The sequence below is a fragment of the Lissotriton vulgaris genome, chromosome 5 (genome assembly GCF_964263255.1).
Source record: "Lissotriton vulgaris chromosome 5, aLisVul1.2, whole genome shotgun sequence".
NCBI classification, from domain to species: Eukaryota; Metazoa; Chordata; class Amphibia; order Caudata; family Salamandridae; genus Lissotriton; species Lissotriton vulgaris.
The window spans coordinates 1058334651-1058359345 of NC_141693.1; the positions used below are offsets into that span (position 1 = coordinate 1058334651).

The 24695-nt window shown below is 47.2% G+C and overlaps 1 protein-coding gene across 1 annotated transcript in view; it reads left to right on the plus strand.

Moving 5' to 3' along the window:
* Positions 1-126: 126 nt before the first annotated feature.
* Positions 127-24695, plus strand: part of TAF5 (TATA-box binding protein associated factor 5) — a 236777-nt gene continuing 212208 nt past the window's right edge. Inside the window, exon 1 of the mRNA XM_086922719.1 lies at positions 127-639. Coding sequence (XP_086778845.1) covers positions 216-639 — 424 coding nt within the window. The 5' untranslated portion in view covers positions 127-215. The remainder of the gene's footprint in view (positions 640-24695) is intronic.

Consider the following 24695-nt stretch of genomic DNA (forward strand, 5'->3'; position numbering starts at 1 on the left):
CCCCCCCCCCTTAACTCACCCCCCTTTACCCCGTCCTCTTAAAATGTTACAGCTAGGCCAATGAGAACGGTGTTTGAAGACTACGCTGGAGTCTCGCATCCTTTTCCCATTGGATGCTAACAGCTTCACCCACAGCTAAGATGGTGACACAAAAAAACAAACCATCCTGAGACTTCAACTGTGTGTTGCGCGGTTTAGTGTTTGAAACGCGCGGCATGCCGGTAGAGTGGACCATGGCGGCGCTGCCAGAGGAGCAGCAGGAGGTTGTGGCGGCGGCAGCCGCTGCTGCTGCAGCCGGTGCTGCGGGGCCTCCCCCACCACCTTCCCCGGTGCCAGTGAATGCTGTCTTTGAGCCAGATGTGAAACCAGAGGTCACAGGCGGCGAAGATGTTGTGCCCGAGGGAGGCGCAGAGGTCGCTGGAGTGGGGGAAAAGCAATCTTCCGACAACGTACCCTCTGGTCCGGAACACCCGGACCCTGAAACCCTGCGTACTGTGCTGGAGTTTCTGAAGAAGAACAACATGCGAGAGGCCGAGAGGACTCTTCTCCGCGAACTGAACCTTCCGGACGGCTCACCGAGCTCTGTTTCGGGTGGTGAAGCTGGTGGGACCACTGTGCCAACACCACCACCTGTCAAAGGTGAGTGTGTTATCCAATCTGCTGCACACAACAGGAGTCCCCGTTCCTGTAGAGTTCTCTTCCACGTACATTCTCCATCAGCCTTCTCAAGTGCATCGTGAATATTGTTTTGTTATAATCGCAAAGTGTTCGTTTAGAGTTTAAAGAACTCTAGTTCAAGTTCATTGATTTGTATAGCGCACTACTCACCCAGAGGGTCTCCAGGCGCTTGGGGGAAGGTGGGTGCATTACTTATCGAATAGCCAGGTTTTTAGCTGTTTTCTGAAGGTGAGGCGGAGGTGAGTGGGGAGAGAATTCCAGGTCCTGGCCGCTAAGTAGGAGAAAGATCTTCCTCCCATGGTGGATCTATTGATGACCGTAGTTGGCGGGCGGGTGTGTAGAAGGACAGTCGTTTGTTGAAGCATTCGGGTCCTAGGTCGTAGAGGGCTTTGTGTGCGTGGGTGAGGAGACGGAACGTTATTCTCTTGTTGACGGGGAAGCCAGTGGAGATCTTTCAGGTGACCGGAAATGTGATCTTGACGGGGGTTGTCCAGTATGAGTCTGGCTGAGGCGTTTTGGATGCGTTGGAGTTTTTTCTGTAGTTTGGCTGTGGTTCCGGCGTAAAGGGTGTTTCCAGGTGACTGTCTTTCTTGTTTCGGTAGGGATCCAGCGGAATATTTTTTTGAGCATGCGTAGGATGTTTAAACATGATGATGAAACGGCATTGACTTGTCTGGTCATCGAGAGGGAGGAGTCTAGGATGACGTCCAAGTTCCGTGTGTGATCTGTAGGTATGGGTGCTGTGCCCAGAGCCGGTGGCCACCATGAGTCGTCCCATGCAGAGGGGGACGATCCTAAGATGAGGACTTCTGTTTTGTCCGAGTTTAGTTTTAAACGGCTGTTCTTCATCCATTCGGCTACTTCTTTCATTCCTTCGTGTAGATTGGTTTTGGCGGTGTTGGGGTCTTTGGTGAGGGAGAGGATTAGCTGGGTGTCATAAGCGTAGGAGATGATGTTGAGGCTGTGTTGACGCGCGATGGGACTCATGTACACGTTGAAGAGGGTGGGACTGAGTGATGATCCTTGTGGTACGCCGCAGATGACTTTGGTGACTTCTGATTTGACTGGGGGGAGGCGGACTCTCTGGGTTCTTCCGGCGAGGAACAAGATGATCCAGTCCAACGCTTTTCCTTGTATTCTGACGTTGCTGAGGCGTGGTATGATGGTGTTATGGCAGACTGTGTCGAAGGCGGCGGAGAGGTCAAGTAGGATGAGGGCAACTGTTTCTCCGTTGTCCAGTAGCGCTCGGATGTCGTCTGTGGCAGCGATGAGGTTGGTTTCGGTGCTGTGTTTGGCTTGAAAGCCAGACTGTGAGGGGTCGAGTGAATTGTTGGATTCAAGGAAGGCGGCGAGCTGAATATTGACGGCTTTCTCAATGACTTTGGCCGGGAAGGGGAGGAGCGCAGCTGTCCCACCAAACCGGTGCAGATGATTTGCTCGGTGCTATGGAAGTAGGTATCCCTGGAAGTAGGTATGCGGGGGCTGCTGAACCACACCCTAAAATTCCATAAGTAACGAGATAGGAACAGTTATATGGGAAAGGCCCTCCAATTACCCCAATTGATATAGATAAGCCAGAAAGTGTGGTGTTAGCGTTCTAGCTGATGCCGGCGTGCGCGTGACGTAACACGCGCCGACATCAGCGTGAGGAGTGCGCATGCGTGAATGGCGATTCGCGCTGTTCAGAGCGCGAGTATAGCAAGACGCCCGGCGCTCTTTCCCCCGATATCTTATAATAATAAATAAGTATTTCCCCTTCAATCCTGCCTCAGTGTAATCCTTTGGTGGTGGGGGGGGGGGGGGGGTACATGAAGACTCCACAGTGGCGACGAGGATTGGGATCTGTCCATTCGAGAAAAAAATAAAACACTTTTGTCTGGCAAAGACTAGGAGCAGTGGAGAAACGGGGTGACCCTGCACACCCACTGATACCACCTGCTTGCAGAAGAAGACGAGCCAGAGGGACAGGCCAGAATGAGCGACCAAGCATCCTCACTCACAGCGCCGATCCCGTTTTTACCCAAGCCAGGAGAACCACAGATGAAGTGGGAGGACTGGAGGGAATACTTCAAGAACTACTTAGAAGCCCTGGAGGACGAATCCACTGACAAATTCACCCCCCTCGAGAAGGAAACTAATATTACTGCACAACCTGGGCATAAGGGTGTTCACGAACATAGTGACGCCGCCGCTTCAAGCAGTCGATGCAGACGTCTTCAAACAAGCCCTAGAAGATCTAGACGCCCACTACCGCCCAGCAGTTTGCGTCTCCATTGATGGATTCAATTTTCAGCAAAGAAAACAAGGGGAAGGAGAGTCAGTTGATGACTATGTAGCATCCCTGAGGAGACTAGCAGTCACGTGCAAGTACGGGGCACTGGAAGAAGACTTTATCAAAGACCAGATCGTAATGCACACCACTAACAGTAATGTGCAAGACAAACTGTGGGCTCACGGTGAAGCAACGCTAAAAGAAGTAATCTCGATGGTGAACCATCGGATAGACACAAGATGGCACCTGGAGACAACCGAGGAACCGGCAAATGGGTGGGAAGACCGGGACAAGCGGGAAAACAACCCTCATTCACCAAATCCACGTGCTATAGATGCGGAAGTGCGAATCATGCGGCCCATGACAAACGCTGCCCTGCTTTCCGTGCAAAGTGCATGTTCTGTGGCCTGGTAGGCCACTACTAAAAAGTGTCGGAGGAAAGAGAAGAAATCGATGGTGAAATACATAGCGCACCAGCAACATGAGGAAGGTACTAATGAGGAGTCAGATGAAGACGACAGAGTGTTGTGCATTGAGGAGCAAGTACTGGGCATCGACACTCAGCGCTCTGACAAACCGAGAGCGGACATGTTAATAGGGGGAGTCAAAATCAGGATCGCGATTGACTCTGACTCTGGATCCCCGTACATCATTGTGCAGAGATCGATGTGGGAAGAGGAATTCAAACCGAGCCTGGGTCCCCAACTAGACCCACCGGACATAAGGCCAGTGTCCTACACAAGCAACCCGATTCCAGTGGTTGGATACCGGAGCCTGAGGTTCGAATTTAGAGGGAGGACACCCACATGCAAGCTGTACGTGGCAGAGAAAGGCCCCTCGGTTCTGGGATGGAGAGACCAGGGAGACTTGGGTATCAAGCTAGACCCAGGAGGCAAAGAACAAGTACTGCTGACAGACAGTGAGCACTGGCCAGACCTGGAGAAGGTGAAAAGAGTTCCCCAAAGTTTTTGGAGGCAAGGTGGGGAAACTGGAGAAGTTCATGCATAAAATCATACTTAAAGATGACTCCCAACCATTTTCTCACAAGGTCCGAAATGTGCCCATAGCAGTGAGGGAAGCAGTGCAACGAGAACTGTCCCGGCTGGAAGAGCAAGGGATCATCGAGCCTATCGACAGCTCAGAGTGGTTAGCGCCCTTGGTGGTCGCCAGGAAACCCAACGGCAAGGTGCGCCTGTGTGTGGACCTGCGCGAGCTGAACAAATGCTTGGTTGTGGAGAAGTTTCCGCTCCCCAGGATCGAGGAAATGTTGGCGGAAACCAGGGGAGTGAAATGGTTCTCCACAGTAGACCTCACGTCAACATACCACCAGATTGACCTACACCCGTCCAGCAGTAAACTGACGTCCTTCATCCCCCCTTCTGGTTGTTATCAGTTCCACAGGATGCCCTTTGGGCTAGCGTCTGCCGCAGCGGTGTTCCAAAAACTCATGCACTGCTTATTCAAAGATGTCGAAGGCATCCAGTATTTCCAGGATGACATCCTGATCATGGGGAAGGACCGCAAGGACCACGATACCAAGCTGGGCAAGGTGCTAGGCGTGCTACAGGAGAAAGGGCTCACAGCGGAGTGGAGAAATGTAGATTTGGCATGACGTCCGTCACCTACCTGGGGCACAAGATAAGGGGACAAGGGATCACTCCGAAGAAGGACAATGTGAAAGCAATCTGTGAAGCCAAAGCCCCAACCAACAAGGACGAGGTACGGTCATTCCTGGGAATGGCCAAGTACTACAGTAAATTCGTCCAACACTTTGCCACGAAAACGAACAGATTACGGCAACTCATAAGAGACAAGGCATCATTCCAGTGGGACGACGAAGCTCAGAGGGAATTTGAAGAACTGAAAGGGAACATCAGCGAAGCTGTACCATTGCATGGACATGACCCGACAGGAGTCACCATTCTCACCACTGACGCCAGCGAAAAATGTTTGGGGGCGGTCCTTGCAAAACAGAGAGATGACAACACGGTTGAAACGCTCAGCTTCACGTCCAGAGCGCTGTCGCACACTGAACAGAAGTTCAGTGTAATTGAGAAAGAGATGCTGGCTGTTGTGTGGGCCATGGGAAAGTTCCGGCAGTTCCTGTGGGGCACGAGGTTTCGCCTACAAACTGACCACAAGCCGTTAGTCAAGGTGCTCACCTCAAGTGGGCATGCCACGGTCACCCCACGTATTGCAAAGATGACTCTCAAGCTCCTAGAGTACACGTACGATGTGGAGTACGTCCCGGGGACACGCAACAAGGTGGCTGACTACCTCAGGAGGGCCTCAGCTATGGAAGAAGCACCCACGCCTGTAGAGGAGAACGAAGAAATGGTAGCAGTAATGGAAGACATGGAGAGAGCGATCAGCATACAAGAGTGGGCACGCCAGAAAAGAAAAGGCTAAGAGAGGTGCCTAGGAAACTGTACAAAGTGCGGGAGGAGCTATCCACGAGTGACTCGGGAACATTTCTGTACCGCGGTGACAAGGTGGTACCACCAGAAAAGGTAGTCCCAACATTGCTGAATCAACTGCATGAAGGTCACCTCGGCATCGTGAAGACCAAGTCAAGGGTGAAGCAGATGTACTGGTGTCCAGGAATGGACATCCAGATCGAGAGACATGTTAGGGACTGCAACCAATGCCAGGAGTCAGACAAAGTACTCAAACCCTTGAGGCCGGCGTTGGGAAGATTTGAGCATCCCCTTGATCCATGGGAAGACCTCGCTGTGGACATCCTAGGACCGATATTGGATGGACAAGGAACTGCCAAGTACTTGTGTGTGCTAGAAGACAAATATTCCAAATGGCCAGAAGTGCATGTGCAGGAAGAAATGGACATGGATGTAGTTATCAAATTCCTCACCTTAGTGTTCCTAAGGGAGGGCATCCCGAGAACAATATTGACAGACAATGGCCCGCAATTAACATCTGAGAAGTGGCAACGATACACAGAAAGGAACGGAATCAAGTAAAAAAAAAACATCAGTGTATCATCCAGCCAGCAATGGACAAGTGGAAAGGTTTAACCGAGTCCTTATGGGATCCATTCAAGCAGCCATCATGCAAGGGAAGGACTGGGAGGCAGAAATTCAAAGAATGATGTGGGCGTACAGAATAACCCCCACCGCAACAGGGTATAGTCCCTTCCAGATCCTAAGGGGCAGACATCCGTTCACAAAAGACAACGTGGTATGGAGAGGTAAGACCGTCACCAGTAAGTGGTCGCCTGCCGTAGTCCAGCACAATTTGGAAAAGGCCCAGAGAGTGTACACAGAACACTATAACCGAAGAAGGAGAGTGAAGGACACGATTTTGGAAAAAGGGGAGTGGGTGAGAGTTAAGCAGGCAGTACTGAGGAAGAAGGGAGAGATTAAGTACAGCCCGCCCCTACAAGTGGAGGAAGTGTACAGCAGAGCAGCACTCCTTAGCGATGGAAAAGTGTGGTCCCAGGATCGCATGGCGAAGATAAATAAAATCTTGCAGTGGCCGGAAGAGAAAGGAAATGGCACCCCTGCCCAAAGACAAAAAAGCGAAGCAGAAGAGAGAGAGTCAGGTGGCGAAAGTCAGGGAGAAGGAGAGGGGTGTGCAGAGAGTGAAGAAATAAGTGAGCCGAGTGTGAAGGAAACATCAGCAAAGGAAGAGGCGACACCCCGGAGAAATGGACATGGTCAAGAGAGGGAAAAGGTGGGGAGCCCAGTACCCATGGGGATCCACGAAGCCTCCACTCCTGTAAGACGCACGCGTGCTGGTAGAGTGATAGTCAGACCTGCACACTTCAGAGACTTTGAATGAGAGGACAGTGAACTCCATTGTGTAAAAGGAGGAGATATGTGGTGTTAGCGTTCTAGCTGATGCCGGCGTGCGTGTGACGTAACACGCCCGACATCAGCGTGAGGAGTGCGCATGCGCGAGTGGCGATTCGCGCCGTTCAGAGCCAGCCAGAGCGCGAGTATAGCAAGACGCCCGGCGCTCTTTCCCCAGATATCTTATAATAATAAGTATTTCCCCTTCAATCCTGCCTCAGTGTAATCCTTTGGGGGGGGGGGGGTACCTGAAGACTCCACAGAAGTGGAGGGTGACTCCCAAAACAGTAGCCTTTCTGCGGAGCTGGGTTAGGTAGTCACCACTGAGCATTGGTGCATATGTGACATTTGATTCCAGCTCCCAGGAGTCCCGATAATATCCGTTGCCACTATTCTTTAAGTGGCTAATCTCCAGTATCATTCAACTCACTTTGTATAAAAAGGTTTGATAACCATCTCTTGACCTTTTTTGGCATGCCTGTAGATGTATAACTCATGTTCAGTATAGGTTAGGAGTACAAGGTTCGTGTAGGTTCTGATGATACTTGTACATATTAAACACGTCAACCTAGAACAGACAGTCTGGCTCAATAAACGCCCAATTACTTTGTGTCATGTTTTATTTTAATCATATCACAGTGCCCCTTGTAGTGTTGAAAGAATGGCAAGAATGCAAATATGAATTGGAGATGCTTTATTTAAAGTGTCAAATTAGACCTTCTGGTGTAGAGCAGTAAAGCACAGCCTCTCCGCACCGTAACATCTCCCACATTCTAAATTTCATAGCACATCTTGAAAAGTGGAACAGCATAAGCACATTTGAATACTTAACTGTGTAACATGTTTGGAGCAATTAAAACTTCCAATAGTTTATTCCACCACAACCAGGATGACAGACACGTTTCCGCATGGTTGTCTTCCTCAGTGTCAACAATTAATTCATTCCTGTCCACATTTAAATAAAGTTTTGTTAAGGTATGCATTTGTAAGATGCTGTTTTGATATACTTCTTTCGTTGTTAATTCATAAGTCTTGATTTTTTAGCTGCCTCAAAGTTTCGCTCACATATTGTTCACAAGGTATCAGGACAATGTTGCCCCCTTTGTCCGAGGGCTTATAAATCACTGATGTCTTTCTGAACATTGTTTACTGCAGCTTTCTGTGCTTGAGTTAAGTTGTTTTTTACTTTGGAGGATTTCTTGGTCTCTCTAAATTTTACTAGGTCTTTAATGATCGCTTCCGAAAAGGTGTCTATTGCGTCCAGTGGCATCTAAGGTAGAAATTGTGAAGGTGGTTTAAATCCTCTTTCGGGTGCTTCTTGTTCTACATCCAAGCACCTAATTCTTTGTGTCACGGTTGTTGCCATTTGCAATTCCTCTGTAGTGCCTTCTTGGCGCAATTCCTCCAACACCTCTAAGGTGGTTAAATCATTGACTGCCAGCAGGTCGTATCCTTGCTTTTTGTTTTAAGGAGTCTAGCCTCCCTTATCATTGGCTTTAATATGAAGTACTTATGCAATTTGAGCTTGCAAACCAATTTAAACAAATCAATCCTGGTTAGTGTATACTCTAAACGATTATGTGGGCAAAATGTTAGTCCCAGTTTTAAGACTGATTCTTCCATGGCGGTTAGGTCTTTAGGCGTTAGATTAACTATGGTCAGTTGGTCTACACCATCTGCCTCCCCTCTTGCTCCGTGTTACCCTCGGTGTTTGGTTGCTTTTTGCCCTTCCTCCTCCAGCCGACCCTTCTGGTTTTTCTTCTCCTTCCGGGGGTTTGCTCTTTCCTCCCCTCAGCCATCCGTGACTGGCAGATTATGTTTAACTCCTCCTGAAAAAGGGTCTTCTGCTGTCTCCCAGATGGACCTGCTATGTCCTCCTCCGATTGTTCATTTTCCGTCATGTCTGATTCTGAAGTTTCCACTCGGGCTGGTATTACTGCTGTTGTGGTTTTCTTTTTTAACCCCTTCCTTCTTGTTCAAATTTTTTGCAAAGGTCAAAACACTTCCCATGGCGTAATCCTTCTCGTCACGCTCACATTTTTCTTGTTTGCGTGGTTTGATCTTGATTTCATACTGGGAAAGTCTCTTTTTCATTGCTTCCCTCAATTGGTCTTGCTGGTTTTTGTCAGTGATTTTCGTTCGCTCCTCCTCCATGCTTTCAATCTCCTTCAGTGATGTGTCTCTGTCACTCCAAGTGAATTTTAGTGGTATTTCCAGCATCCCCTTGCAAAATAGTGCTGTGCGCCGCATATTCCACTAAGAGGAGCGGATCTGGGTTCTCGCACACCGGCACTGTGTATACACGTAGTTCTCTGGAAACTCTTTCCACTTCAATGTAATTTTGCAATGAGGTGGCCTCCCACCACTTCCGTATCTCCCTTTCATACAACCTTTCAAGTTTAGTAAACTGTGTTTGGTGGGTATTGGGGATGTCGCGCATCTGTCGTTTTCAAGCTCGTGCTGAAGTAGTGGTCTCAAAGTGTGATAAAGCTGACCTATTCAAGCTACAGGGTACACTACACTACTTTTCCTGACGTACCAGCTGACCAGTGGCAACTGGACCTAGACTGGACGCTGCTATTGTCTCTGTCATGACACCCTATGAGTCCCCAAGTTCCTCCCCTCATGTCCTGGGAATCTTTAGAAAGTATACTCCTGTGGTGGATTGGGACTTTTAAGACTAAGTCAGCAGGTAGAATCTTTGACCAGGACAGGCCTGTTTGGTGTGTTTGACCCACGCTCCATCACGATTAGCCTCAAATTGTGCCTAGGCCTCGGTCTACTTCAACCTTTTACCATCATTAACGCTTTGTTTTTTTTGGTGCTATTTACTTTAAAAAGTTCATATCTCTGGTTATCCTTATTGGATGTTTGCCATTTTGGATTAATTTTGTTTATTACATTTTACTCTGTTTCTAATTCTTAATTAACTTTATTACTGTTTTATTATTGCATAAAAACTTTACACAGGGCCCAAAATTAATTCTCTGTTCCATACCCACCAGAGGTTAGAGCGAAGGCTAAAATATTGAATTTTATTATTCACTTTGACAAGGTTGTTATTAGTACTAGAGTCGACTAGTCTCCTACCCCAATTAATAATCTGATTTCTGACATAAATGCAATAAGGAGTATAATAAATACAAAAGAAAGGGCGTTTGTATGGAATTGATGTCACACCTTTCTATTATATCTTATTTTACATTCCTGTACACAGAAAGAGAATACTTTTTCCTTTAAATGAAAAGGACTATATTCCTAGGATTGTGGAGATTATCTTTGTTGGCCCTGGAGCACGTAATCCACCTTGCCCATGAGAACCTGAGATCCAGTATCTCTGTATTTGTGGTACGTACTTGAGGTGGAACAAGACCAGAGATGTGATGCAACTATTAATTTCTACCCTGTTGAAGCTTATTGGTTTGACCAGCACACCAAGGAGCTACCCTTTCAGGTCTGAGGCCGACCGGCAGCACTTAATTTGTACTGGTGTTTGCACTGCCACTTATTTTTAAACACCTGCACATATTTAGGAAAGTCACCACATGGTGGCTCTGTGCATCTGTTTTCCGGCAAAAGGTTGTTCTTTGTAGCATTTAACTATTTAATAAACTTTAAAGATACATGGATTAACTAGCATTTCCAGGCCATCCCTATGGTTTGAGGGGACCTGGAATAGTCCTAAAATATGACACTTGTTTGAGTGTGATTGTTAGCAGGCTATCTTGGCACTGGTATTTGGCAGCAGTGGCAAGAGCAGTAAGTGGTGCCAGCTACAGTGTTCTCCTGTGAAATACGTTGGACCTTGGCACTTAATTGTTTTGCCATATTAAGCACTGCTGATATGACTTTGCTGTGGCACATCAACATTGTGAGACCTCACACAGTGTATGAAAGCTCCAGGTCCAAGCAAACGCCGTGCAGACATGAGTTCAACTTGCACAAGCTTGTTGTTGGTGCCCTGCAGCTGCTGAGACCCTGCCCTTGGAGTGAGAAGTGTGAGAAGTTGGCCTGGTATATGGTGTTCACTATTCTAGTGAGCACCTTGCACCAGTCCAAACAACCCTTATGGTGATGGTTGTAAAGTCAACCTTATAGACCAGCTATCCTAGTGGTAGCATGGACAAAGCAGTCTTAGGCTATCACTTCAGAGAGCATGTGAAGCCAATTGTTTTACCAATAACAATCCCTTGAATACCAAATGAAAGGACACCACACAAGGTATATATCAAATATATATGTAGTTATTACTAACACAACCCCTCTGCACTCTTTATGAAGTCAGAGTTCGAGATACAGCACAAGTTACTCAATAAGCATACTATAAGTTGCACAAATACAATTCTGCCCCAGGGGCCTCACGAACCATATACTAAAGAAGTGGTATAAGAACCACTTCAGGAAAGGTGAGTAGGCCTAAGAAATCGCTAGGGCTACACTGATCAACCAAAGGAGTAGAAGTAGAAGACCCACAGGATGCGTGTGCAGTGTCTAAACACACACGCGAGTTACCATAGACTTTCAATGGGAACGTAAAGTTTACAAAGTAGTTGATTTCAGACACTTCCGGGTGGACTACGGGAAAACCTAGTTAAACTAGGACACTTGGATAGTTGTTACCCACAGGAGCACCGGAGTACTCTAGTTACCTCACCCAGGGAAGCCGGGTGCATAGGGGTTCTTTTGTGTCGGTTTCGTCGTCGAATCCTATGGAGAACTGCAAGAAGATGCTGCAGGCGACCAGGAGGAAGATGTCCGGGTGGATCCAAGGGTGGATCGGAGAAGTGAAGAACCTGAAAGCAGAGGGGACAGAGTCTGGGTCACTAGCCAGTGACCAGGAAGGAACCAGGCGATGTCGAGATGCAATCAGGTGATGAGGTGAAGCTTGACTCTGCAGCCACGTGGACCAGGAGGCGTCGACGAGACCGGGAGCTGGATACGGACTGTCCCACGAAGGATCTCGCTGTTGGTGGTTTCGGCTTCTGGATCGGAGTCAACAAGCCTTGGCAAAGGCAATCCACGCAGGAAGGGAAGATCGGCTTCTGTTCAGACCAGCAAGGTCTGGGGAGCTTCCCCCTTTACAGGAAAGCAGTAGCAAGCCCAGAGCAACCAGGCAAGCGGTGTTCATTCAAAAGGATGTTTTCTGGAGGGCCACTAGCCAACGGGCTAGCAACCGCGAAGACGCGTCGAGTTGAAATGCAGGCACAGGCCCCACACGGCACTCGTGGAGGGCTGAGCTTTGGTGCACTTGCTGCTCGGGGTTGGGGCTTCTCAAACCCCAATGCACAATTTCGAGGACGCCTCAGAAGCTGCACAGTTAGCAAAAAGCAGGTACTGCAGGGTGTCCAGTCCCACGTCTCTCGTGTCCGCCACAGGTCTCAGCTTTGATGTGGGTCGGAGTCAGAGAAGCCTGGAAGTCCAGAGGCTGCGTCGCTAAGTCTTCGGGTTCCGGCTGGAGCATCGACAAAGCAAACCGGCAAGTTACTGGTGGTGCCTGTTTGCACAGGGTGGTCACTCCTTGACCACAAGGGAGATTCTTCAGTCTTCTAGTTGCAGTAGAATGTGGAAGGTCCAGAGTTTCGTTTCAGAGTTTTAGTTCAGGATAATCTAAAGTCTCTAGACTCGGCTCCTATCTTTATACTAACTAAGGGGCTGGATTACCTGCTAGGTCCCTCCTGTGGGTGGAACCCGGGAAGGGGGTGGTTACACCCCTTTCCCTTTGTCCAGTTTCGCACCAGAGCTGGGGCTGGAGTCCCCCAGCAACTGGTTTGAACCGGGCTATGCATGGGGCACCTTGTGTGCCCCAGGCAGTGTCTCATTTCTTTCAACCCACCCAGCTCCAATACACTAAAGTCTGTCTGGGGAGGTGCTAGCACCTCCCAAGGCAGGAAACCTATTGTCCAGGCCTCCCCTGCCGGTGTTTCGTCCAGCAGCAGGAGGTCAGACTCGTGTCTGTGGCAGCAGCATCCACTTTGTGATGTTGAGGCTCTGTTTAACTTTAACCGGGTAAAGCAGTAACTACATGTCTACTCCTTCTAGAAGGGTGGAATGCTACCCCCGCCGCCAGAACTGGCGGGGGGGGGGGGTAGTATTCCAAAGCGTAGTCTTCAAAGTAGGAGCTTATCCGGCGCACACCTGGGATTCCAATTTTGGACGCACCCGTCCTGTTTTTTGAACCTCCAGTTTGAAGACTACTTTTGACTGCACTGACTCACCATGCACTGCCAGATATCCGTACAACTATTAATATTACGTTCGATTCATATCACGGTACGCTCAGTGATGACCTTTTGGGTTTCTCGCACAATATACCTGATTGAGGATCCCCACCCATTGACGATTTGGCCTGTACCTGGTCCTGGGCCCTCTAGGGTCGGATTATCACCGACAGAGCAACCTTCTGTTCTTATACTTGCTTAGCACTGCCCTGAGGAGTCGCAGGGAGACCGGCCATATGCGACGAAACACGTGTCGGCTGGTTCTCCATGTCCGAACAATAAAAGACACAACACTTCAAAGTCTGATTTGTCTAGTTACATAACTGTTATCGCGTTTGTTACTAGCCTTTGTGTCAATGAACATTCTACGTGAAGTCAATGATACTACTGTATATATAATTTGGAGGGTGCATGGGTATTACATTTTGTATACTTTTCAGTACTAGCATCTTTTAGTACTTCCACTGGGGGGTTATAGGGCTCATCCCCCTCACCCTTTTGCTCCTCAAACACACCAAGAACCTTAGAGTTGGACTCATTAGCGATTATTTCTTAGCCGTGCACCTTCCTCCAAACAAAACAAGCATTGGAAATGCAATAGGTCTCGCAGCATTAGAGTTAGTGCTTTTAGAATTGTTTATGGGTTTTTTTGTAAATCTTTAGCATTTTTGTTTCCTGTAGCCAATGCTAAAGAATTAAAAAAAAAAAGCCATAAACATTTCTAAAAGCTCTAACTCAAATGCTCCGAGACCTATTGCACTGTGTGAGGGTGAGGGGTTGAGGGTGAGTGAGGGTGGGTGAGGGTGAGTGAGGGGTTGAGGGTGAGTGAGGGTGAGGGGGTGAGGGTGAGGGTGAGTGAGGGTGAGTGAGGGTGAGGGTGAGGGTGCTAGTAATTACAGGAAATTAGAACAGGAAATAGCGTAGATGGAAAGCGTTTAACAAAGTGAAAATTAGCACATGAGGTTCTGCAAACATCCTCATCGGGGTAGCACAGATCGGCAACTCTAAAAACACATTACTTGAACAGCGAATGAGACGTGAAATGTATTAGGTCACCTGCCTTATAAGGGATTTAAAGGTTAATAACTAATTAGAAATAATGGTCTCACTCCGAAGATCTATTAATAAACCTCTCAGCTCATTAAATACATTCTATACGCCGTCACAGCAGGCGTTTTTAAATATCCGATAAAGGGAAACCCTACTGAAAGGATTCGTGCTGTTGCAGGGAAAATTGGTTCCATTTGAAACCCCACACGTCACGGGGTTCAACTCACAGTGACAGAACTCCAATGCACCGCTCAGAGTGAGATGACATGCCCTGAATGTTAACTCCTCTTTACTTACACGCACCGCCGGCGGTGTAGATGTTAAAAAGTGGGCTGGGTGACGTACAGTAGGCCAATGCCACTGAAAATAAAGTCTGATCAGCTAGCGGCCAAGAAAGTCGCAAAGTCTCATACATAATAAAGCATCTAGGTTTCATAAAAGGTTAATGCTCCCTAAAAGCAAATTCTTCTTCGTGCTGAGGAAAACGAAAGAAGCGCTTAACTCTAGTATGCTTGCAACGTATCCTTTTAAATGAGCACCACTAGACATGCGCAGTATTTAACGCTTTCAGTGAGGTTCGCGGCACCATGCCAACAGCTGCACGGTGCCTCCCTTGCGGGTGGCGACATTACGCTGCCAGTGCAGGAGGCCCAGGACCAGTGACGTCAGCTGCACGCACATACACACCGCACGTCGATGCAACCAAGACCGACGCGGCATTACAACACTGGCAGGTCCAGGCGGATCTCGGGAGCCCATCATGGGAACACAGAACAAGAATGAGCCCTCAGGAAAAGTTAAAAGGCTGCATGCGCTTGCTAAAGCCGACTGCCTAATTTAACCAGCATGCAAAGCAGAAAACACACGCTCATGAAAGTGTCTTGTTGTGACCCACACAGGACACGTTTGGAGCGACTTTGACGGTGTTCAGTAGCAAACGGCAATCGTTATAACACGTCAGCCCGCCTATGCCATAAGTAAAAGTAGCAGTGCCTCCGTGTAGAAGCATGAAACAAATCGTACTCACCTCACGGTAGAAGTAGGAGAAATGCGACACGGCGGGAAGGGGAGGGGGCGGAGCGGGTAAAATAACAAACAAGACGGAGGGAAGAGAGGGGAGGGGGGAGGAGAAATGCCACACGGCGGGAAGGGGAGGGGGCGGAGCGGGTAAAATAACAAACAAGACAGAGGGAAGAGAGGGGAGGGGGAGGAGAAATGCGACACGGCGGGAAGGGGAGGGGGCGGAGCGGGTAAACCAAGACGGACGTGCACGCGCTTTTAAGCTCAATGCGCATGCGCATTGAGCTTAAAAGTCACGGGCACTGCAAGGAATCGCCACGATTCCTTGCAGTGGATAAAGAGTGGATAAGTCCCAATACTCTCGCTTGCTCGATGCGCATGCGCATCGACAGGCGAGACCTAAAAACCCTTGTTTTCATCCCAGAACTACTTCAGTCAAAAACCAGCTAAACACTAGGCAAAAAGTTGGGGTAACCATATAGTCGGATATCCACCTTGCTACAATAAGTGCCCCCTCACCACTTCACCCACAGATGGGTGGTCAGTATGTATGAACGTGTCTTGAGAAATGGTGGCTCTCGCACCCCTCAACCTTGGTGCCCTTTCATACTTTTCACAAGGATTGCATAACTGCCCTTGAGTTACACAAGCCCCAGAGAACTTCCTTGACCGTGCTATTAAATTATTTTCCTTTCACTAACATGTCCGGAAATAACACTCCAATGTATGATTGCCAGAGATTGAAAAATCAGAGTACTTTTTCTGCTTGTTTTATATCAGTTAGCTCTCAGTTTTCTAGTTTGGGAGGCAGAGACTTCTAATCTGCACATAACCACATGGTATGAAACTTCTAGTTCAGCATTTAATGGTTTGACCTCAAATGTGTGCTGCCGTTAGGGACTCCAGAAAGGTCCCCATCCTTTTTTTTTTTTTTTTTTTTTAAACCTTTATTGATGCATTCAAAGTATTACAAGCGCAAGCTTACTACCACAGGGGCCGGCCGCAAACTCAGCAAATCAAATTAGAATTTATGCATATATCATCGACCCTGGCAACAGCTGCGAAGAAATTACAGCGTATGATAGAATGCGCCACCAGTCCAAAGGATATATCAGAGGTTTCTTTTTTTTCTTTTTTTAAAGAATCAGTAGTGGCATTACTTTAAGAGGCGTCACACCATACTATAAGAAGCAATAAGAGATGAGGGGATGTACCACGCACTGCGGTTAAGAACAGGTAACAAATAATACAGCCTCAGTCACGCAACGCCTGCGATAGACAGACAAGGAGTAAAGGTTGATCCATTAGCAAGCGATCTAGTGCAAACACCACCATCCAGAAAACCCACTCTTAGGAGACAGTAAAGTAAAAGCTGGTATAGACGCCCAATAAAGCAAGAAGTGACAGAAGGAGAAACAGCCGACCCTACAGAGAAGAGGAAAGGAAAGGGACCATAGAACAAAACAAACTAAAATAACAACCCCCCCCCCCGCCCCCCCCCCAACACCCGCCACCCTCCCCCCTGTAATGGCTACGGCCTACCCCACTAACAGCGTGCCTGTCGCCCCGGAACTTGCCCTAAAGAAAGGAAAAGAAAGCGGAGGAGGAGAACAACATACACACTCCCGATCTCCCTTACCCCCCCGCCATTAGCGACCTCCCCAAGACATATTAGCCACTGTTTGAAGCAAGTATTGAACCCCAACCTGGGGAGAACATCAACAGAACCACTGACTCCCGTTACGATATAAGGTACAATCCCGGCACATATCACATAATGTAGCAAACCCCAAAAGCCAAAGTCAACCCTGACCAGTACGGTTCTTTACGAAAGCCCTTGTCGCCCAAGCCACAGTCGTCATAAGGAAATCGAAGTGTTCATGACAGTTCAAATCAATGGAATCGGATCGAAGACAGGATACAAGATGGCGACATCCACAAATCCGGCAAGAAAAGATGAAGAAGACAGGAAAACCTCTCCGATAGTCACTGAAGAGCTGTTTGTGGCGAGCAAAACCTTTAGTAACGATGTTTCGCCGAGCAGGGATCGAGTAGGGAAAGCTAACGATGATCATAGGTGCGCCATCTAGGAAGCCAGAGTCATCAAAGTGGGCTAAATCAGGCTTCCGCCCGGGGACCTCAAAATGGTAGGCAGAGTACTCCACAGGAACCACAGTTTGCTGATAACATGTCGGAGCATCGTCCACCGGTCTCAAACAGACGTTGTCCAGCGTTACAGACATCTGAGCGTACATGACGGTGATTTGGGAGTGGAGCGCCCCAATGGCGGCCATTACGGACCTCAACAATGGTGTGCCGTCCGTCCCCTCTATCCCCTCTCGCGAAGAGACGAAGCAGGATTCGAACCCCGGACACAACTCCGAGGCACCAGGCACACACAGAGCCGATGACCGCATCGGGCGCTCTCAAAACTGGCAGAATCGACACCTTCGCCACCCGCGGGGGCCAAGCCCGTCAACCTCGTCCCCCCAGCAGGGTCTCCGGGCGTCGGACCCCGACCGCGGCTACCGATGTTCACTTGCGTCACTGTACCGTGTCCTTAGCGTAAGCCGGTCACTGAGTTGCCAATCGGAAATGCAAAGAATGATCCGAGTTCGGGAGACCGGACGCCACCCTGGTCCCACAGCCGATGTTGATCAATTCTAACCCGGGTGGGCTAGAAATCGAGGTCCCGGCGTCAGCCCTGGAGTAGGCCAAGAATAGAACTCGACATAACTTCGTCACCCGGTAAGTTGGAAAGTCCGGGATTGCACCGCAGGAGTCAGGAGCACTTGATGTGCGCGGGAGTCCGGCGTGAGGAAAGGATAGTTAACAGGATATGCGAGCTGCCGGCGGAGGTCGGCGGAGCCGGGAGCTTATGCGGCCATCTTGGTTCATAGCGTAGCTCCACCTCCTCCCCATCCTTTGTTAATGTCAACCATACTGGTGTTCTTTCCTCTGATCTGTTTTTTGATATGTGACCTACGCCTCAGATCAAAGCAGTCTCCTACCTTTGGAGCACAAGTAAGAGCTGTGGGGATTTGCGGCTACTGAAGAGACACTTTTCTGTCCATCTTATGGGAGCTTAAGTGGGAACTGGGAGGGGTGCATGAATTAAGTTCTGTCTCAAAACCTGCACTACACCAAGTGGTTGGCTGAGTGTTGGAGTAAAGAAAATGTGATCAGTCATATAACATTGAGCTGCAATTATACTAACTCTCAATTCGCACATTCAAAGTCTTTTGTGAATCACAAGGAGGGGGGATTACGAAGAGGCAAACACTTCCTTGCAAATTTCAAGAAAATTGGTCATTGCTTTGTGAGTTCTTGTGGTATCTGTACTTTGTGAAATAGTGCTCTTCTTTTATAGAGAATAGATATATTAGAATGTTTGTTGCTCCTATGAATAGAGAATGCTTCTGTGGCAGTTGTACCTGCTAACCTGAGCCCTTTACACTGCTTTACCTATCTTCCAAGTATATTAATAAATACTGCATCAAACTGAAGACTTCTGGCTCCTGTCTTCGATGTGCAGTTCCACTTCAAGCAAGACCACTTCAGTTCTCTGCAGCTGTGAAGCTTTGAATGACTACTGACTGCCGTGTTGGTCTCTACCCAATTGCAAAGTGAAAATTGTGAGGAACAGTTTCCCCTGTCCTTGAGGCAACTGTGGGCAACGGGATGAGGAAATGGATACCGATCCTGTAAACTGCTGCATGGTCACATGATGTATTCTTTTGCAGTGTCTAATGTTTGGGGTATTTGTGGCCCCTGAGGAACTAGGTGAATGGAAGGATGGTTGTCTGCTGCTTCCCTCCATGTGCTGCTATGATCCCTTACACTACGTTGTGGTCCTGCACAGTGCTTTTACCACTGTCCCAGTAGATCCTAATTCCAGGACATGTTCTTGTCTTGTCACAGATTTTTTTAAAACCCTTCACTCCTGTAGAGAGATGTTGGGGTTTTACAAGTGTATTGAAAGCTTGTAGTGTTTGTGGACCCGGGAGCAAACAGGACTCTCTGCCACAGCACCTTACTGGGCGCTAGCTTGTCACAAGGGATGGGATTCTGAATTTGGGAGAAAAGAATCGGAAGAATGCTTCCTCCTAGTGGAAAATTGTTTAGGACTGACCCCAAATTATGTCATGTGTAAAGAATGCATACTTCACTGCCAAAGATAATGGTCAGATAGATTGGGTAACTAGCGACTAATACGTTGACCAAGATCTGATATTGAGGACGATTCCTGACGCAATACGTACCCGTGGAACAAAACCACAGAACAAGACTATATGTCAATCCAAACGGAGAAATAATATGTAGAACAAAAACATTTATTTTAAATACCAGTGTGGTGACAAATGCTAGTGTGGGTTTCTGTTGCAGTACTTCTCTCCCGCCCCCCCAACACACACACACACACACACACACACACACACACACACACACACACTTTGTGCCTGTCTTTTGACACCACTTTGCCTGTAGAATACTGGGTCCCTGCTGTCTAGGTTCCCAGTATCCGTGTTCTTTCCCAAAAATGTTACAGCGATTGACCGCTTCAGACCCCCGTTTAAGTCCCTAGTAAATGGTACCCTGGTACCTGAGACTAAAGAGGCACTCCTTGGTGCAGACAAAAATGGCCACATTCAACATGGCTCCCTGTGTGCCATGTCTAAGCAGCAATTTCCAAGGTATAGGTAAGTCACCCCTCTAGCAGGCCGTACAAGCCCTAAGGCATGGCACGCTGTATCTCTGGTGTGGGCATAGCTGCATGAGCAGATATGCCCCTACGATTTCTAAGTATATTCTTAAATATTGCAAGTCCCAGTGAAGCCATAGAGAATACATGGCTGACAACTGGAGTTCCCCAGCACCTTGATGGCTTCACTGAACACAGGAGTGTTTGATACCAAACAACTCCTCTCAATAAACACATACTGATGTCAGTGTGGGGTTTTATTGAAACATGTATCCAGACGGCACCACTGAGGTGCCCCCTGAAAACCTGCCAACCCTGGTGTGGTCTCTGACTGGCTTTAGGCAGCCTTTCTTTAACCTCGATCTTCCCCATTGGATTGCATTGGGCGCCTGATGCTGTGTTGGCACTCTGCACCCAGATGCCCCTGTGGTGTTGAGGGTGTAAGTTCAGTGCTGCCTTGTAGCCCTCTTCTTACCGTGACTCCAGGAGATCGACCTCTGAAACTGCTTCACTCACCTATGAGTAGCGCATCTTCGAGTTCCCCTAGTCTCCATTGGTTAACATTGAGCACTGACCCCAAACCTGACTTCTGCACCTTGTCACACCTGTGGTGCAGTTTTGGTGACAATCTGAACCTAGCCTGGTGTTGACCTGAAACCCCGAAGTGGTGTACTTGCCTGAAAAACCACATTCTTGTTTTCCTCAATAGGTTAACATTGCAAAGATAGGTAATTGCACTAAGTGTGTCATTTATTAGTCACTGTGTGCATGACAAATATCTTACACTCCTCTGTTAGGCCCAAGACTGCTCTCCCACACCACCACAAATGGAGCACTTTGAGTTTACATTGTGTCCTGTACACTTCTGTTGACATTTCTGAATCTGTGCTCTGTATAACCACTTAGTGGTGTATCCTATTCTGAGCCAGCTTCCTACAGTTAGTAATGTAGTGTAGTTCCTAGTTTCCCACTAGGCCCTGCGCATTGGAATAACATAAACAGTAGTATCGACGTGGAACTGCGGATATTCCAGGCCTCCACTGACTATGCTAAACTTAATTGGGTTGTGTTACCAACTAGCTCAGAGGTCACTGGAAACTTTCTTCTCTGCATAGGAAGTGATCAGCTTCCTTGGCACAGACAAGAAGGGATTCAGCTTTCCAACAACCGTGCAACATGACAACTTTGCTCCTCAGATCAAGAGTCCATCTCTAGGGTCGTGTGAAACAATAGACATGTATTTCACTCAGTCAGTCTAGTGCAGTTTACTTTCACGAGATGTAGAGAATAGAGAGACTGGCGTTTGTCAATAAAGGGTTAACATTTATTGAACAGTCTTTCTTCTCGTACAAGAGAAATGTATTGCCACAATTGCAATAATTGTTATTATAAAAAGTACGTACAGTAAGATAAGTATTGCGAAATAGAACTGTAAAAGCATTGATATGGTTTCTTAGCCATACAATGGTTTAAAAGTAATAAAACATATATACAGTCATATATACATTAGGCTAACATACTCAACTGGTGCTTCTAACTAAGCCTACCCCAGTGTGCCTGACCTAAGCCTAACACGTGAAAGGGGAGTAAGTAAGTAGCTTTAAGTTAAGTTGGTTTTGCCAAGGTTTGTTTCAAGAATTCTCGTCTAAGGGTTTAGTCAACACCATACCTCTGAATAGAATGATGGAGGATTGGTATATCCTTCAGGGGTCTCTCTCGATATCCCAGTCACCCGCGGGGGTAAACCGGAAACGCCGTGGCTGGATTTCTCTGCACGAGAAAGGCAGCGGCTTCTCTTCAGCGCGTCGAGGAAGGAGGGGGGACAGCGTCCGCGGGCAGCTGGAATCTGCTGGATGTCTTCGCAGAGGGACGGCTGTTCAGCTCCTTAAGCGTACTGCACCATAGTTCGCCCTTTAGCGGCGATAATGGTATCAGCAGCTTCACCACCACAGGATAGCAGGCTGCAGCGACAGAGTGCTAGATTTACCAACACGGGGTCGTGCAGGCAGCTGGCTTCAGTAGCTCGTACAAAAGGCATTGCTTAAGGCAACGTTGGTAATATTTATACCTGACAGGTGCCGGGTTTGACGCAAGTTTGCTGGACATAAGACGTCAATTAAAGATGTCACTAGGAAGTGATAGTTATCAGTTGCTCATTAGAGTTCCATTACTAATCAAAACATAGCAAGCGGGGATTTCCATGTTTGCTGAGTTTTTATCTTGTTGAAGAACTCGGAATGTTATCTAGGAATATCAGATAGTGACTACTGCTCTGTCATTGCACTAATTGGTCGCAAAGGAAGTGGCAGAGGGAACTATGCTGGAATGTGGCTCTGTTCGTGTGAGGCCAGAGATGACTTTTCAGAAAATCGCACTTGAACGGTTATGCCAATATAGGGAATAAATGGATTTATAGCCGAATAGGGGCATAAGGTCACAGTATCGATCAGGAACCTAGATAAACACGCAACACCCACTCCACGGGTTAATGTCCATCAAAATTACTAAAACTAAAGCAATTAGATGCATGTGTAACATTGCCCACCCCAAAATACATAAATGCATTCGAAATAAGCGTACTTGTAATACATGAATTTTAGGTACTGTACGTTTTTTAAAGCATAGTAATCATTCAAAAAATTATTGCATATGAAATCAATGAACGATTATGCAAAAGGAATTACACATGAAGTATCTCTGACAGAAGAAAGGTGAGATAAATCATCACATAAAAATGCATGGTAATAACATGTGTGCTAGAGGCTGGTGTAATGTTGTTATGTCTCTAGATGTGTTTAGAAATAGAAGTGTGAAGCTTCTGTTCTCTAAGAATAGTTTTTACGTTAAGCAAAGAATTGTACGTGCCAAAAAGGGTCCATATTAGAAAAATGTCCAATTCAAAGAAAATAGATTTCCAAAGCTCCTGGCAGTTTTTGTTGATCAAAACTGAAGGCCGAATTCAGAGTTCATGGGAACGCTGTGTGTCGGAAAGCTTCTCAAAAGTTATTGTTTCTGTACGGGTGAGAACATCGTATCAGACAGGCTCTCAAAGAATTGGTCTACAAAATCAGGTGATGGTTCAACCAAATTAGATAGCGCTGTAACTTGGCAGGTGTGAGAATGATTGCTGTCATCGAAGGCAGGACCAGCAATGCTCACAGAACGTTGTACCTGGATGATGTTGCTTTTGTCACTCGCTCCACTTGGCTGTAGTACAGGAGTCTCCACGAATGCCGTCATCAGGATTGGTAGCCGCTGGGGACAACACAATGCGTGAGCCGTTATTGGACTGAGCAAAGTATCGACGTCCATTGGTACTGCTGATGGAAGTGAAAGACAGATGTCCAACACGCATTCATCGCCGCAAAGCATACACCGTAGCACAGGTAAAATGCAATTTTGCCATATCGGTCTGAATGAAAGGAACCAGGTCATGTTTAGATCTCTCAGCCTGGCCAATCCAAGGACGTTAGTTATCCTGTCCCGGTAGCGCATTGCTAGGATTGTCTCTTCCATTCCCATGGGAGCTATGTCTGAGCCGAGGCTTGCCATACCGAAGCAGGAGGGTCAAAAATAGAATCCCTGCGACGAGTCCCAAAAATAATGGTATGCCGCCAAAAATGGAGTGCACAAAATTAGGAAAGATTCCCAAAATTGCCTGGAAGGGTGTTAGCAGTCCCGTAAAGACTGTCTTAAATATGCCTGTGATGCTTGTTGCACTAGACATGTTAAGGAGTTGGCTGAACATTTCTACGAAATGCACGGGGCAATTTGTTGATAAAAGGTCATGAACTTCAGTAGCTGTCCTTGCAACTAGAAGATCATACGTCTCTTTAGATGACGTTATAGGCACTGTTGTCTGTAAAAGTACAGATTTCATTTTGCTTAATGTATCAATTCGTATAGAATAGAGATTCAGACGAGGCCAGATGGGAGTCGCTATGTCTGGAGGCCCACTCGGAAAACAATGCTTGCATACAGCATTTGACCATGGATGTTACTTCTACTAGATAACTTTTCCCCGGCACGAGGCCACAACATCTGTGATCCGTTCTAAGAATGTAACTCCCGTTCGAAAGTTGCATAAAGAAGGGCTCTATCTGAGTTGCAGGTGTGACTAGCTGGTGGCATGAAAGGTTGTTTGAATTTCCATCACATGCTCCGTGTAAATTAATACCCTGACACAAAAGTATACCGCTTAGTGAATGTTTACAGTTGTCACCACTAAGAAATACATTTTTGTCACTGTCACTATAGCAAGAATGAGTGTATGGTAATTTCCATTCGGATTTTACATATCCTTTACCCAATTGTTCATACTGGCCAGCAGGTATGTACTCAAGGCACTTTTTAAATCGGAAAGTTGTTATCGGAATTGTGATAATTCCGTGTATTATCCATTCAATGACAGGACTCTCTGACATTGTCAATGGTAATCTCTCGAGTTTTTCGATGCTCAGGATTGTATAGTCTGCTCCTTTCTGTGCCAAACTGATCTGTTTATCAGTAAGGTTAAAACTGGAAAATAATGACGTCGTGTTGATTAAACGCCAAGGCACATAGCCTGAACGAAGATTTTGCAGCGTCCAGCCTAATTCTATAATAGAGCGTAATTGAGATTGGCCATGTTGTAACATTAGCAAATCTCTGTCTATCACATCAAAGGCAGAGGATACAATATTGTCCAAAGAATATATTCTGGAAGACAGAGTCGTTAACCCATTGTCTACTACAGAAAGTGATTTCTCCAAATTAATACGATCAATTTCTCGTATTTTTTCAGCAGTTTCAATTTGCTTTACTTTCCAAGCCTCGTTGTAAGCAGCATAGATACTGGTCGCTATGAAACGCTTTTGACGCTGTTTGCGTGGTCCAAGAATGAAATCGCGCAAATCAGCACCATCTTTTAATAAAGACAAGTGTTGCTTAATTTCAGCCAGTGTGGA